The 17,716-nt window shown below is 40.0% G+C and overlaps 1 protein-coding gene across 3 annotated transcripts in view; it reads right to left on the minus strand.

Annotated features, from left to right (window-relative positions):
* The window catches only part of cpne5b (copine Vb), a 134,270-nt gene that overhangs the window by 70,627 nt on the left and 45,927 nt on the right, over window positions 1-17,716 (minus strand). For all 3 annotated transcript variants that reach the window (XM_026168363.1, XM_026168361.1, XM_026168364.1), the window contains one exon: window positions 15,584-15,660. In XM_026168363.1, coding sequence (XP_026024148.1) covers window positions 15,584-15,660 — 77 coding nt within the window. The remainder of the gene's footprint in view (window positions 1-15,583; window positions 15,661-17,716) is intronic.

The raw sequence follows: 17,716 nt of genomic DNA on the forward strand, positions 1-17,716 counted from the left end.
ACATTTTGGGCGTGAAGATCGGTTTAAAATGGCCCCAAATCTCAAATGGGGCAAAGAGTCGTCTGCAATGATCTAGTAACTTGTTTCCAAATCGTATACATGTGCCCCAGCTGCAAAGACTTATCCTCCCCACCAAAAATCTGCTCTATGGCCACATTCAATGTACATCCCCCAGAAGGCAAAGATTCAGCTGCAGCCTTACACAAAGACACCACCTCCCATCAGCGCATGACGTAAAGAGAGACGGGCAGAGCATGGAGAGAGGACGGGGTTGCGTACTCATGTGGAAGAGAAGCCCTTGGTGGTAATTACTCTCCCGGCCATTATTCTTTTCTGGCCATTCAGAGAAACCCCCTAAGGAAATAAGTCCAATAACATATATTTACTGCATGATCTTTGTCATGAAGAAAACCTACATCTGCAGTGCAACTGTTCCCAGAACAGATATTACTCTTTGACACCAAGCCAGGCCACCAATAAAGGCTTCTCAGGAGAAAGAGCAAAGCACAATGAATGGATCCAGCGAGCGTGGTCTAATCTGAGAGGAAGACAAGTGTGTGTGAGCAAGAGAGACAGAGTGACGGAGTGCACGAGGGAGTGAAAACAAACGACTGAAAAGCAGAATAATCCAGAGAAGGATAGGTGAGGAGATCGTGTTTAGAAGCTATGAATAGCTGCTGTGGAAACCTACTAAGGGACAGTGATCTAATGCATGCGTGTGTGAGTGTGTGTGTGTGTGTGTGTGTGTGTGTGTGTGTGTGTGTGTGTGTGTGTGTGTGTGTGTGTGTGTAAACATCTGTTGGCAGTCAGAAGTCTCTTTGTGGAAGTGATGCCAGTGAGAGACTTGATATATCACTCTGTGTTAGAGAAAGAAAGAAGCAGGGTGGGGGTTGGTGTGACAGCTTTATCAGTCCAGTGTACCAAACCTCCATTAGCACAGTCTGCCTAAGGAGCAGAGCACAGATGTGTGTGTGTTTGTGTGTGTGTGTGTGTGTGTGTGTGTGTGTGTGTGTGTGTGTGTGCGTGTGTGTCATTAAACAATTTAGGGTGTTTTAAAATCAGTATTGGTGGGATGTTTGTATTCTGTATTCTTGGATTATTTTAATCTTGTTTCATCTTTTCTTATAATGTTTTACATACTCTGGTAACAGTGAGTCAGGGGAGGGTGCACAAGTGGAGTTTATCTCTCTAGGCTGGAATATAAATGGGACCACCTGATAATGAGAAAGAAACTTCCACTCCTACCAAGTGAATTCATTCCTGGTGGGAGACGATTCTGTCTTTCATTTCAAACTAACCAATCAGTGGTAAGTGAAATATTCGTTCCACCCACTTCACTTTGTGCCTAAATGACATACCAGGAGAAACTAACTAAATATTTTTCAGCTGATTTAGTTTATAGAAGACACATAGCTTTTCAAATGTAACACCTCTTTTCTTTCCTGTTCTTGTTTATTTATGTTTTTATTTATCGACTCCTGGGGTCAGACACACTCTAATGCTGCCTTCTGGGACTGTAGCTTGCGACTGCGGATGTTGTTTTGCTCTGGAGATCTGCAAGCTTAAGGGCTGCTCTAATGAAACCCTGCAGCAGGTAGAGAACTGCTTTTAGTCCCTCCACACTGAGCTCACAGAGGCTGCAGAGCAGAAAAAGGACTGCCAGCTGCAGTGGGAACCAGAGACCCAGTGGAGAGGCAGATGATTATAGTATTTGCTTGTCATGAAGTACTTGCACTTGCACTTTGGAAGAACAAAGTACTTAACCCCACTACCCCATCAAACCCCACCCAAAACACTATGACAAATAGAATCCATGTCTGTGGTAAACACTGGTACAGATCTCTCCCCAGTCATTTAAGACTGGTCTTGTTAACTGGAAATAAGTGCCCAGTGTGGAGATGCCAAGACGTTTGCCAACTGTCAAGACAGCTTTTGGGACTTTGGTAATGAGTAAATCTGCTGTTAAGTACTTAGCTATGTAAAGAGGGAGAGACTGCATGAGTACAAATAATAAAATGTTTAATTTTTGTGAACGCATGCAGCATTATTTTAAGATGGGACTGCATTAGATAGTTAACGAGCAGTTAACCTGATGTATCTAATGAAGTGGCCAGCGAATGCATTTTTTTTATTTGTAAAAGTTATGGAAATTTGCTGACTGTTAAATGACTGTTTTTTTTGCCAAATGTTTCAGGAAAAGATGAGTATCATGAGGCCCAGTCACAAGGAAACACTAGGACATACAACGATACAGCATATGACTAACAGAAAGCTACACTGACAATAATTCCACAGCACAGAGAACCAGCACCTGAAAATTCAGTGTTCAAAAAGCTGAAACTTCAATTCTCTTCTCCAGAGGAGCCAAACATGAGAGTCTTATCACAAAAAAAATGTCACGAAGAGAAAAAACAAAACTGCCGCTTTCTTTTTCCTCTTTTTCCCCCCCTTGTGGCCTGCGCTCATGCACAGCTGCATGTTCCAGATAGGTAATGATGGGGCGCAGTGGAGCACAGCTCACTCGAAGCATGGGTTAGGACTGCTAGAAAGAGACATGGTTTTCATGACAGGTGAGGTTAGAGAGAAATAGAGAGAACTAAGCAGAGATACAGATAAAGATTACTATAAAGAAACAGACACAGTTAGAAAACCACCCACCTTGCAGAAAGAATGAAATTGTTCAATTTCCAATCCTGCTGGAAAGGTTAGGATAGATGAGATGAATGAAAATCCCCCTCTGGGTGATGGAAATCTTGTGAGCATGTTAACGTGTTAATGGTAGAAAATTCAGGAGACAAGAAATGTCATAAGCAGTTGAAGCTTGATATCAAGGAGACAAGACAAAAGCAGGACTAGTTAATAATTTGAAATTCATCCCAATTCTGCAACGAGGTTTATTTTCAATGCGGTCAGAACTTATGCACATCACGTGACCTTGCTTGCCTATGTCGCCTGCTGTCGGGCGGAGGATCAACTTGACTTGACAGACGCCCCAGTGGCTATCAATGTTCAGGGACAAAAATGTGTGGAGTATCTGGGAATTAAAAATGCCCAAGACCTTTCCTATAGGGAGCAGGGTTTAATAAGAATGTTTTCTTCTTCCTGCTCCTTTTCACACATGGTTGCAGTGCTTTACTGATAGAAAGTGTGGTTGGTTTGTCTGAAAGAACTAACTGTGGAAACTGTTGTACCAAGTGTGAAATAAATAAATAAATGAAATGAACTGCGTTCAGTTCTGGTAAAGTGGGAAGAAAGCCAGGAGAATCCATTATTCTGACTGGTGTGAATGGATCTGTGGAAGTTCAAATGAAGACTAAGAAGTCAAGAGGACAGACAGGAGATGATCCAACTCTTGATGCAAAAATTGAAACTATGTAAAATGATCCTCAGTGTTTCCTTATTCAGGCAAAAGGGCAACAAGTATTAAATGCAAAAACACAAAATACCTTACAAGCTGTAAGGCAGTAGTAACAGAAAACTCTGTTACTACTGCCTGAATGATGCCTGACATTATCAAGAGTTTGTTTAAATGATATTTGATATTAAAGTCATGATTCTGATGCAGTCCTTATATCGTCTCCTACAACTCTATAGGGATTGTGAAAACCAAGCTTTTCTGTTTGATAAGTCATCTTCACCATTTATGCCTAAATGTTGCTGTCCTTCGATTGGCTGATTAGATATTTGTGTTAACAAGAAGTTGAACAGGTGTTCCTGATAAAGTAGATAAAGTGTAGCAATATGTAATCAATTCAATTTAATGAAGTCAGGGTTTAAGATAGGAGGTTTCTTCCTGTCAAAAGGGAGTTTTTCAATCCTACTGTCACCAAGTGCTTGCTCATAGGGGGTCGTCTGACTGTTGGAGTTTTCTCTGTATTATTGCTGGGTCTTCACCTTTCAATATAAAGCACCTTGAGGCAGATGTTGTTGTGATTAGGTGCTATAGAAATAAAATTGAACTGAATTGAACTGAATATTGCTTTTGACTAAACAAGACTGAATATTATTCTATACTGAACTGTCTAGACTCCAACTTGTGGCATCCAGCCATGCTCTTATTTCTGGCTTTGTGGGCTGTGGTTTTGTAATATTCACCTCTGAAACTTGTGCTACAGCCAGTGGTGGCAAAAACAGAGGTGGATGATTTTATTCTGGCACTTTTAGTGATAAATATTTGACATTTGCAGCCAAGTTTCACTGGAGCTATTTTCTGCAAAAAAACAAAGACAGCTGCCAGGGAGGTCTGTGACTTCCAAGACTAACCAAGACAATGTTTCTGTAACAAAAAGTTTTTAGTTCTTAGAAGACCACAAATAATCCTGCTTCCACAGCCTTTATGTTGGGATCATGGCGAAAGATTCAGTGGCAGCATTTTTAAAATCAACAGGCTTAAGGCCCCTACAGGCATGTAAGAAATTGAGTCCCACTTCTAGCTGTTTCTGCCCTATGACTGATACATCGATCATCGATCATTACCACTGACAGCTGAAGCGAATAACATAAGGAGCTAAATCAGGGTCAAAACATTTGTTCATTTGAAAAAGTTTTGATATTTAAAAAGAAAAAGTATTTAAAAACAACAACAATTCAACAATTTGAATAAATTTAATGTTAATATTTCTGATTATCCTATAATGGACTTTATTGATGGGTGAATGTTTGAAACATATTGATATAAGGTGGGGAAAAAATTTACCCAGCACAGGGAATGCTGTTGTCTGATTGGCTGGTAGGTTGCTAAGCCACAACAGCTATGAACTCTGTGCAGAAATGTAAGAATCGCCCATTCATGTCTGTATATTATTTTAAAAATACATATAATATACATATAATATATATAAATATGTTTTAAATATTCACAGCACCTAGAGAGATAGCTCTACCTTTATAGATAGGTAGATGGACAGATAGATTTAATGGCAGCCATAACCCACATACACTGTAAATGTAATCATCTCAAAAGTTCTTAGATTTGCAAATATAAATACTTCTACTGTAGCTTCCACCTCATCCAGGGGGGCCAATAGTTGGAGACGAGGAAGCGGCTGTGGTGTTGGTTTGCACTGTTACCCAGCTGGGTATCCTGCCTCTCCCCATATGAATCTGTTGACATTCACCAAAAATTTCCCCCCATTTCTGCTCCGGTAATTTGCACTGACATTCAGGGAATATCGAAGCGGTAAAAGGCAACGCATGCTTAAACACACCTCGTCCTCAATGCTCCCCTTAACATTTTTCCGATGTCTTTTCTGCACTTTTAATCATGCACCTCTCTCTGTCGCGTTCTTGTTCTTCTTTGCATTATTAATTCAGCTTTATTTAATTTGCCTGTCTCCCATGGTCCCAAATGAAACGGCACGCATCCGTGTAATTCCCTTAAATATGCAGGTTTTTAAAAGAAATCCTACAACAGACCACAAGAGCTGACTGTCGATGGTAGCTGTCAGAATGTCAGGGAAAAGGAAACGTGCCATCTAAATTTTTTCGAGCTGGAGTGTTGGAGTGAGGGAAAACTGAAGTGAATGACAATAATTCTACCTCCTGCTTGTCTACCATCAGTGAGCCACTGAGTGAGTAATTTAACCTCCATCTGCTGCAGTGCAGCTGCTCTGTGGGCATCAGTTGAAAAATGTGGTGTTTATGGTCAGCAGTCTGTAAATGGCAGCGCCTTGAGAGTGTTTGTGCACAGTTAAATATTTCTGAATCAATAAAAATAAAAAACACCGTATTGTCTGTATTTGAAGCACTCAGCCTAATCATTCCATTCATACCTTTGTTCACTAATAAGAAGGTCAACTCTGGGTTTTGCGGTTGGTGGTTATGCTTGGTATGAGAAGATTTGTTGTATGGATTTGTTATGTCTTTCCTCATGTGATGTAATGCATCTTTTACCTTTTATCTTTAATTATCTTCTCCTATCCTGATGTTTCTTCTGTGTTTGGTTGCATACGTGCTCGATCAGAGCGGCTGGTTTTGTAGCTGAGTGGTGGTTTTTATTTTCTTTTAGTCGGTGTTTTTAAAATGGGCTTAGACAGCTGAGAAGAAAAAAGAAATATGAGCAATCTAGTGTTTTTCTAATCATGGCAGAACCCTTTTAAGGTCTTTAAATCCTGTATGTTTACTGTTGTTTAAAAGATAATTATGGTTATATGAAGAATTGGTAGAAAATCATCAATCTTTGCCATTTAGGTTTTCCAGACTTGGAAAATCCAGCTGTTAAATAACACAAGAGTCCACAGGCACCCGGGCGTGCTCGTCTTAGTTCAGCTTTACTTGTACGCTGACATTTCCTAAATAGCTCTAAACACAAGGTAGGCTGATTTAAAAGTAATTAGTTTTGCAGGTATTTGGTAATAACCCAAAGTATGAGACAAATTAAAATCCTGACCCGATGATTGCGCCAGAGTTAAAGTGAAGGAACTCCAAAGTCATACACGTCTTTACCAAATGTCATAGTAATCCATCCAAGACATGATGGGGTTTTGCACACAAAAATACAAATGTCAGCTTCACAGTGGCTCAAAGAGAAAAGCCAAGGGATGACCAATGCCACTGCAATATGCTGCCTGAAAATAATACATGATAATAATAAATCTTTGTCTAGAAAACGTTGAAATATTTCACTGGATAAATATCCTTTACCTGCTGAATGTGTCTTGTGGTATGTTTGGAAAACTAAAGTCATGCTTTGTATGGTAATATGATAGCTCACATCTCCCTCTCGTAGTGAGGTAAGTGGTGTTTACTCTAACAGCAAGAAATGGTTTTGTTTTTCTCCGTCTCTGAGACACACGAGAGCCTTTCAACAGCAACCTCTCTAGGCACGGACACTACTACACATAATGTTCAATATATAAATATATCAATGTCATTATTATAAAGAGGACACTCATTTTGAATTATGTGCCATATGTGCCATTCAGTTTTTATGCATTTGAGGCCAATGGCAAGAGAGCGGCATACAATCTGAAGCAATCATGAAAGAGCCGAGGACCTTTGATGTTCAGATGAAACAAATGTCTTGTTTGGCGGCAGAGCTCTGCTCTTCTCTGTTCCTTTCTCTCTATCACACATCCACATGTACACAATGAATTATTTTCATTAACATTTTAGGAAATGCTGGAGTCACGTGTCAGAAACACATAACCCTGTAAATAAGCACAATATCATCGTAACACAGTACAGACATTATACCGTGACAGGTCAGGTTTGATAAAAATGTCCACATAATTTGACATAGCACAGAAGGCCAAACGTAGTCTCAGCAACAGTTTCCATTAAGCGATCTGCTAATTTAGCCATTTGTTTAAAGAAGGGCTCTGAAACTATGAGCTCAAGAGTGTATTTTTCAGTCACGCTAAAGACTAATGAACTTGTTGGCTGGTAATCACGACTGCCTCACACTACACCTGCTGAGTGAATGACAAGGGCTGGCTGATGTTTCTAAGGAAACTGATTCCCCTCGGTTGTTGTTTAGAGCCCACAGACAGGCTACTTAGCTGGACTTAAGTACCAGAGCTACTTCATTTAATAACACTGAGTGCAATAGTTTGGGTCCTTATAAATCTTTTAAAAGGTTGCTTTTAAGGTTTGTTTGAAGCACTTTTATTAAATCTGTGTCGCTTTCAGTTGAGATGAAATCAGAGTGGAAACAAAAGACTCGTCTGATTTACATATTATGACACTACCGGCTCATAAACCTGTATTCCAAATGATGCTGACATCCATTCTTACCCAGTATAGTTGCTTCAGGTAAGCAAGAACAGGTTTATCTAAAGTCTAGCACAAAACTGAGAGCCATATGTCTGTAGCATCAATCAGTGACACGTGACGGATGACAAAAAAGATGACAACATGGCTCGCAACTTGTGACAAAGACACAGTTAGTGACCAATTTAATTCTGCAGTTTAAGGGAAAACTCCAAATCCCTAGGCTGTGTGAGGGATTTTGCAGTCATGGTTTGGGTTTTACTTTTCTCCTTAGTGAATATGTTCACTGCAAATCTTCTTTATCCCACAATTAAATGTGTCCTATATTTATGCATTTTCATCTGTTCCTACCATTTTGCATGAGCAGTCACTGAGCATGAAACTGATTTCAGTCATATGCATGACCTTCACAATCAAGTTTCAGTTTAACACCTGTGGGAGATTTTAGACAGACTCTATGGATGGCACCCACCAGCAGCAGGCTATTATCAAAGCACCAGATGAAATTTTTTTTTGGTCGCACCATGAGAGTTCAATCTTAGAAAATCAATGCCAGGCATCACACAAGCTGCTTACTAAAGCACTTCATGTTGGTTTGGCCTTTAATTTCTCACCCATCTGCACTACATTGCAGTGGAAACAGCTAGCATGACTCTGACTGTCAAATTAAAAGCACAGTGTGCAAAATATCACTGCCGGAGGTCACTGGATTCTAGTCAGTTCCCTTTTCTTACACCTCCCGATTCAAGTGAATGATCCTAGCTATGATGGCCGCTGTAGGACAAACAGCTCTGCCCACCATATATACTGAGTGTAGGCTGTCAGTCCTTCATTTACCTCAGCTGGGTGTCCATATCTGTTTGCTCTGGAGAAGACTGTAGAACTTTGTTAAAGGAGTCTGAATCAAATTGATGAGTAAGTGAAGCTCATTTTTCCATCGTTGTTAGCTGTTATTTTTTCAGCTGTTAGCTGTTGTTAGCCAGCATTAGTGAAGCTTTCTTTGAAACAGCTCTAATATTGTAGGACACTTAGCAGAGAGAGTCTGAGTTTTAGAACACTCAAGGCTAACATTAGCTCACATAACGTTAGCGTATAACCAGCCATTGTTATTTAGCTGGCTCGTTGTCAGCTAAAGACACAGCATGGTCACTTGTCTAATCTGCTGGCAATAGGTAACTGCAACAATATCGGGAATAAACAAGCATGTTTATCCATGTTTCCATGAGTTAAAACCCTGAAACAGTTCATGCTTGAAGTGAGCGTGAGATGGAAATGAGTTCAGAGAGAGATGGTGAAAATATATTTGTACAAATGTTATATGTAAATGTATAGTTTGAAACAGCAATCTGCAAACTTTAAATCAAAAGTAATTTATATGGCATACTAGGTACGTGGCCGGTTTTTAGCCACACTGTTGGCCGTGTGTGTTGCCAGTCTTTTGTCATTTCAACACAACTTTTTAGTTAGTCGTGTTTTTAGCTGAAGTCTAGTGATTCAAATAGGATGTATTGAGTATTATGTAACAGATGAAGCACAGTATTTGGACAGTGACACAATTCACATTCAAAGGGAATGTGCAAATCACACAGTGCACTAAACAGCACCTGACAAGAGGCTTTGAGGCCACACAAGCTGATGAATTAATTACTAGCAGTGCTAATTACTCGGTGTCTTACAATAAAATTCATCCTGCTCAAGACCGTGACACCTGAATACAAAGTCTCTTACAAACAAGTAGCAGCAAAATCAATTAAAGTGGAGGCCTCTGCTGACACCAATACCCCTGAGAACAGAGTGGAGCTGTGAAGGGATTTTGACATCTTTAGCATCTGTTAAATACAGGTCTGCATTTATAATGGGTTGATGGATAGATAGTCTCATGGGTAGATTTTACAGAAAGAAGAACATGTGTAATGAAAGCATCATCCTAAACATATTGAGTGAATATTATCTAACTCCCTCTGCCTTTCTCACTTTTTTCTAAGACAGCGACTCGTGTTGTGTAGAATCAGACAAGCAATTATAGGTTGTTTTGAGTGTTTTCATCAGCGTCTGTGTTTCTGTCCCTGGTCATTAATTTTTCCTTCCCTCTGTGTGTGTGCGTGTCGCTGTCTCTCTCGCTCTCTCTGCCATCAGGAGCTTTTTTTCTATTCTCTTTTTTTAATATAATGAAAATCACAATGGCTGCTGCCTAATTAAATAAGCACTAATTTCAGGAAGATTAAAGCCATTACAATTAGCCAGAGAAAAGAGAGCACAAGACAGGGGACAAGAATAAAATACACTTATTAATTTGTGTGCCATTTATGCTCAGGATCTATGAAATAAATAAATAAAACATGCCTGTTTTTTCATGTGTGTTTTCAAGTCTGTGCACACATTTGCATATGAAGGACAGTATATGTTTAGAGGCTGAAAGAAAGGACTAAAATTAAGTTATGCATTTTAATGTGATCTTATTTGTACTTTATGGTATTGCAGAATTTATAAAGAAGCAGATTTATGTACATATGTGACACAAACACATAGAAGTAGATATGTATAGAGATTTACTTCTCCGACTTACACCATATTAGATACTTTGCATTTGCAGGTGAAAAGCGAAACAGCGTACTGAAACATGAAAAACAAAAGCAATATTCTAAAACATTCCCTGATTTTTTTTTCCAAATGTTTTTCCAAATGTTTGGACATTTTTCAAGCAATGAAATATGAATCACTCTTCATTACTCAACAGAAACATGAAACCAAATTTCAGTCGCGAGTATATCTGCCAGGGAAATGCAACACTTTGTGTGTGAATGTGTATATGTACATGCTCATTTAAACTCTGTGTTTTTACTGTTCCTCCACATTACAAACTCAACCCCATGGAAGCTATTAAAAGAAGCAGCAACTCAGCCTGTTATCTATAACTTGCAGTGAAAAGTTGCTAATCACTTTAAATCCTTTGTATAAGCTAACCTTTGTGTCCTGCACATAATCATACAGGTGTTTAATATCTCACGGGAATGGCATTTAAGGGTATTGTTTACTGCATATTGACTAAGTAAGAGCACTGAATTAAAGTGATCCCAAAATCTGAATCAGAGTCAGCCAGAAACCAGTGATCAGTCATTACAAGCCAGAACAAACTCCTCATGTACTATCCCAGAGTTACACTGGTATGCCGGCTTTCACCATGTTAAAAACAGGCTTGCCCTACATACGCCATGAATGGTGAAAGGTTGATGTAATTATTTTTGTTTTGGTTTCCAGCGGAGCTTTTATTTTGCAGCCTTTAAAGAAAGATTAAAGGCTGTCGTAAAAATGAAATTTGGCGAGCACTTCCTTTATCTCGCAGCTGCAGAATGTCTCAAAGTAAAAATGAATGGTTTGGCAAATACTCCATTTCCTTTTCTAAACATGCCATACATATTCCCACTACAGATAGACATGGCTCGATATTAAATTTCTAATAACATTAGTAATCTCTATGCTCTCAATATAGACTTTCAGGGCAAATTATATTTGCTAAAGCCCCCCCATGAGCCGGCAACTTCAGTGGAAAATGTGAACCAAAGATAGAGAGAACGCATAAACACACAGTCGGAAATGGTTTGGTAACAGTTTTGCAACTTTCATCATCACAGGTGTGCCGACACAACCGAGCCCTCTTTCGTATTATGTATTAAAGACACAAGACATTCAGTGTAAAGTTCACTGCACAAATTATAATGGATTGCATTTATATAGCGCTTTTCTAGGCACCCAAAGCACTTTACAATTCCACTATTCATTCACTCTCACATTCACACACTGGTGGAGGCAAGCTACAGTTGTAGCCACAGCTGTGTGTGACAAGTCTGTCTATCAACAGCACGTCCCCTATGTTGCTGGTAGAAATATTGGCATTGACGGGCATTTTATTTAATAATGGATGTCATGAAGAGAACAGAGACAGAGACTTGGATTGTAAAACATAGATATTACTCTTAAATAAGACCTGTATGGAAATCTTTGCACTAAAGTATACCAGCCTGGTGATTTGTATGTCCACATGTGTTCCTGCATTTGAACAACAGTTTGTCACATTACCAGAAAAAGAGGCGAAATACCAGAAAAAGAAACACTTGTTGCAGACCTTTTTTTTTTTAATGACAGCACATTTCTAACAATCTTTGTTCTTTTAAACATGTCAGCACAAACCATCTGTTCCTGAATCTGTTTTTACTGGTCAGGGTGACAGTGTTTGGCTTCCTTTTGGTAGTGTTATCAGTCTGAACCACGCCGTGCATGCTGCTAAGAATATAGACTGTCTTCTTCCGTTTGGCCGCATACGCCGTCAGCGTGGCAGCAGAGGTTGAAGGAATGGAGAGTTTAAATGTTAGTTGTAAACAGCTATATCATATAATAACTGCAGCTGTAGCTGTGATCAGACATCCCCCTGCAGGCCCTGAAGCTGAGCTCTGAGGTCCTCACAAACCTGCTGGAGCCAGCTTCCATCCTGGGGAGCACGTTTTTGTGTTTCAGCGCGGGGCGAGGCACAAAACCCAGATGGTCCAGATGGACCAGATGGTTCGGGAGTACACTGTCCGCAGAGGAACACGGCGCTGGCCAGTTGCCGTGTTTTATAACATGATTGACATGGCAGCACTGAATGCACATGTGCTGTATCAAGCATGCTCCGGGACGAAGGAAAGACGGGTGGACTTCCTGGTGGAGCTTGCAAGGGAGTTAGCTCACTCTCATGTAGCTGCGAAGAAGGCAAGAAAAGAACAGTTGCCTTTGACACAACCCTCCACACCGAGCCCTGGAAAAAGAGCCATGTGTCAGGTCAAACACAATTGCAAGAACAATCATGCCACTGTGCGATGTGTTCACTGCAACAGATACACATGTGGTAAATGCAGACTACAGATACCATGGCAGTGCCAGGATTGTGAGTGATTGCTGAAAATGTTGAAATGTACTCACTCACTTTTTATAATTATTTGTAAAAATGTGTACAAATGGTTGATTTTTTGTACTGTTTTTATCAATAAATCTCAGCAACAAAGGACATACACCCATGTGTGTTGATTTCTCCCTAAGATGGCAAACTGAAACACTCCAAGTTGGTGACTTTTGGAGATTTGTTTCCCTGGATGATTGAGAATGCATCAAGATGAAACAAAAGGAAGCTCACCGCTTTTAGCAGCTCCCCCCCCCCCTCATCCACACACCCCCACTCCCCTCCCTCCAGAATTCCCAGGTAACAACCCAATTTACATATGAATGACTAGCCAATTTAGCTTCCACTTGCCTGAAGCTAAAGCTTAGCTAAAAGCCTACCAGCCATTTGGCTGGTGGCGGGTTTTAAAGGTAGAAAGGTAGAAGCCTGGGACTGCCAGTGTTAATGAATAATAAATAATAAATCGGTTCAAAACCCCTAAAACACTAATTTAAAAATCAGCTTACAAAGATTTAATTTTTTGTTTGTTTGTTTTTTAAGTGAAAGTGAAAGTCATGTCAGGTTCGCCAGTGCAGGAACATGGTAATCATTTTTTATATTTACCAGTTAAATATCGGTATTAGTGATGGGATTTCCGGCTCTTTTTAGAGATCCGGCTCTTTCGGTTCGGCTCACTAGAAAGAGCCGGCTCTTTCGGCTCCGAACCGGCTCTTCAGGTTGTTTTGTTGCTTTAATTAATTTATTATTAACAATAATATAAAATTATGCACAAAAGGAATTACTAACGTAAAAAAAAGTGGTTTTATTTATATATGTTTATATATAAATATATGCGGTGGCCCCTAGAGACAAAACACGTACAAACTCCAAAACACATTTCTAGCATGAACTGAACTTCCAAAGCAGAGCTACTAGATCACTTAAATTACACAATTGAAAGCATGTGTGTATTGTTTGTGTATTTATACACAGGCACTCATATATATTCAAATAATTTAAAAAAAAGTTCATTTACCTGTTATTACCACACACCAAATCCGGTCGTTGGTACTTGCTGGCTTGTGTAGCCACAAGATAACAAAGGCTCAACACTGTGCCCAGCATCCTGGAGCACTTCTGTTGTCTTTTGTACGTGTTTTGAGTTTTTATATGCTTCGGAGTTTTTACGTGCTTCGGAGTTTGTACGTGTTTTGGAGTTTGTACGTGTTTTTACGTGTTTTGGAGTTTGTACATGCTTCAGAGTTCGTACGTGATTTGAAGTTTGTATGTGCTTTGTCTCTAGGGGCCACCGTAAATATACTTTTATTTATTCACTCCACATAAAATGTAATAAATAAATCATATAATACAAAAATCAACTATTCACATTTCAAGTTTTAACTATTTAAATTTTCAGCTTTTTCCTTTTACAAATTTAAAGTGAAAAGAACACAAAACACTGCAAACCACAACACAATTAAATATAAATTATAATATGAAAACAAATAGAAGATGCACATTCTCTGTCATATGGACCTGCATGAATAAACTTTCTGAATCCTTTATCATCTGCAACCGAAAATAGTTGTGGATGATTACTATATCTTTCTTATGTTGTTGTCCCTGCCTCTCTTTCTCTCTCTCTGTCTCTGTTCCTGTGCTACTGAGTGTAACTACCACCCCTCCCCCCTCTGCCCAGCGTAAAGCACAAGGCTCGCGTGCAGAGTGAAGCGGGAAAAAAAGTGTGAGAGAGAGGGTGAGAAAAAGAAAAAAAAAAAACCCACGTGACGGCTCGCGATAAGGAGCCGGCTCGCGTCGTTCACGTCAAAGAGCCGGCTCTAAGAGCCTTTTCGTTCGCGAACGACCCATCACTAATCGGTATTCAGATGTTCTGTCTTAATGCTCTCCAGGGTAATACATTCAGACGTAAGAACCAGCACATTGTACTGAAAGCAGCATTTGAACAACTTTGCCTGAATGCACAATAGCCCGGCAGACTGGTGATGATGATGGTTGATAGATATAGAAAGACAGATAACAGGATACCCCATTAACACTACATTTTCCTCGGCTAGTGTGAGAGCACAAGCTGAGGAGATGAGCAGTAATTTAGGTAATTTTGCTCTACTCGATTCCCTTTTCTTTAATGACAATAATTATCAGTGGATAACATCTGTAGGATGTGGGTGTTGGCCCCCACCCACCTCTTCCACCCCACCAGACACCACCGGCACACTCACACACACTCTCCTTTCTTGTCTGGTTTGTGTCTTTACCGACGTCTCCTTCTAAACCGCCCCTGTGTCTTTGCCTTTTTTCCCATCATCCGCCCCCTCTTGTGATTTCTCTTTTTACCTCACGTTCTTTCTGGCCCTAAGTCAGTGTCTTTTCTACTAAATTAGCACCTCCTCTAGTCTATTTATACACATCTCTCAGTCCTTTATAACTTTGTACTTTAATAATCTCCTCGCAGCTGATGTAAAGCTTCTGAGAAACACGCAAGCTAATGCTTCACTATCATTTTTTAAAGGAGACAAAACTTACATCAATGAATTCATCTTATTTTCAGTCAGTACCAGACAAACTATTTATTATTGCAACATGCTACAGTGCCATGTGCTGGCAGTCAACTGACATCCAAGTTCGTCTAATCATTTATGTGATTTTCTGCAATCACTTTCTTAGAAAAGCATCAGAAATGCCAAGCTGGATCTAGTCTGTATATTGTTATTTAAATGTTATGTTCATACCTGTGAAGATGCCTAAACCAGATATGCAGGTATGAAGCTCCCGAAAGAGCGTTATTGACCCAAACTCGGAACTGAGATAAGTAATTGCATTTGTGTCAAAGTCATTTTTTCTGCCCTTTCTCCCCTCTTAGCACTGTCTAGTGTTCCTCAATCACATTTGGAGTCAGGGGGCATTTTGCCTTTGCGAAAATTGGCTTGAACTCCTACTCACCCCAGTGGTTTCTCCAGTCGACTGGCTGGCGATCCAACAATCTCGCCAAGAGTACAGAACATCTGACCCAAAAAGTCCTGCAGGGAAGAAAGGAAGGAAGAAAAATAGAAGATGAAAGGAAAAAAAGAAGGGCGGGATTGTAGACGTGAAACAGAAAGTCTACAGATCAAGTCAGATTAACCTCAGGATGTTCCACCAGATCTCGTACCACTGGATCGTTCATGCAAATTCAAGAATTTGATAAATTCACTGAAGCTTGTTCACTCATGCTCATTCGCAAGGTCAAAGTTAACATTTGGCCGTCCATACACAGTTTACATCAGCAAACTATTTCATTTTTAGTGGGAACATCTTCTGCTAAAAAGGAAAAAAAAAACCTTGGAGAAGTGATGAAAGTGATCATCACGAGAAGTACTGTATTTGCTACACTTAAAATACAACTGATACGATGCGTTTCATAAAAGGTGATATTACTGTGATGTGCTAAATGATGTGACGTTGTGTTATCATGTCCATTGCTGGTGTGAAGCTGGTTTATAGAACTGAACCCAAGTAATCCAGTAGGCTACGTATGCATGATTGCATACTGGGTTAATGCAATGGTCAAAATGTTTTCCACTAAAATCAGGTCTGTTTCACACATAGGCAACTTAACAGCACCGTGAATTTTTTCCATCCATCCCACCTGTCAACAGACGTGAGATAACAGTATAACGTGGTTACACAGCAAAAGACAAAACGTTTTTAAAAAAGCACATCTCAACAGATCCAATAAAACTAGCACGAGTACATGGAGAATCCATTGTGTGGTTGTTTCAAAGCCGTGAACTAACCATATTAATTGCTTCTTTGCGATAATTGATTCTACATTTCTCACTTTGTAAGAGCTCATCTGACCAGACCTCTGTCCAACATAGAAAAAACATCAACAGTTCTACAGTTCAGTTTTTGCTGTGATACTGTTTCCACTTCTAACCACAGAGATAAATGGCCTGTAAATGGCCTGTATTTGTATAGCGCTTTTCTAGTCCCTAAGGACCCCAAAGCGCTTTACACAACCAGTCATCCACACACCCATTCACACACTGGTGATGGCAAGCTACATTGTAGCCACAGCCACCCTGGGGCGCACTGACAGAGGCCAGGCTGCCGGACACTGGCACCACTGGGCCCTCTGACCACCACCAGTAGGCAATGGGTGAAGTGTCTTGCCCAAGGACACAACGACGAGACTGTCCGAGCCGGGCTCGAACCGGCAACCTTCCAATTACAAGGCGAACTCCCAACTCTTGAGTCACGATCGCCCCAGATAACGTCAGGGTTTCAACCATATTTGCTGGGTAACCACATAACCAAAATCTTAATACAAATTGTAAAACAAAGGGGAAGACTCGATGGATAATAATAATAATCTGAGCTGAAGGAGAATACTATTAAAAGAGCCTACCTGTACTTTGAGTCCCTCAACTTCAAAACAAAGTAGAGACATATTTCAAAGTATTTGAATTTAACCCGTCATCAGAAATTATTGTAACCCACTCAGAATATGCTCCAACCAACCTGATGTAAACCACTCATTTAATGAACCGTGAGGTATTACACATGATGGGATAAGAAGGAGGCATTCAGTGACCCGTGTGTAATGGCCAGAAACATGATTGAACACAGTTATGACTCTAGCTCATCATGTCTGTGGACGAAGTCTCTCAGTGTCAGCCGGCACTGATCTACTTCATCAGACTCCCAAGTTTTTCTGCAAAGAATCTCATTGTGTATTTTTCAGCATAGTCTTTCCTGAACTTATCAGAGGCAGGATGTGGGGCAAAAGTCCTTAATATTGACCTCGACAGACTGGGATCGTTAAATAATTTATTGGGCTATAGAGTGATTGATTTCAATGAGTCTCTAGGTTTTTTTTGAGCCAATTAATTCCACTCAATGCAGCCCATAAGAGCCTGGAAACCTGATCATCTCGATGGCGTTGAATAAAACATTCGAAAGGCACAAAAACTACATACTTCCACTGAAATTACTGTGGCCAGTAACAAGAGCTGTGCAAATGGCTTGACTTGGCTCTCAGTTGTTTTTATTGTGATCAGTGGCGCCTTCTTTTCTCCTGAGAGACGGCTCATT

Source organism: Astatotilapia calliptera, chromosome 5 (genome assembly GCF_900246225.1).
Source record: "Astatotilapia calliptera chromosome 5, fAstCal1.2, whole genome shotgun sequence".
Classification (NCBI taxonomy): domain Eukaryota; kingdom Metazoa; phylum Chordata; class Actinopteri; order Cichliformes; family Cichlidae; genus Astatotilapia; species Astatotilapia calliptera.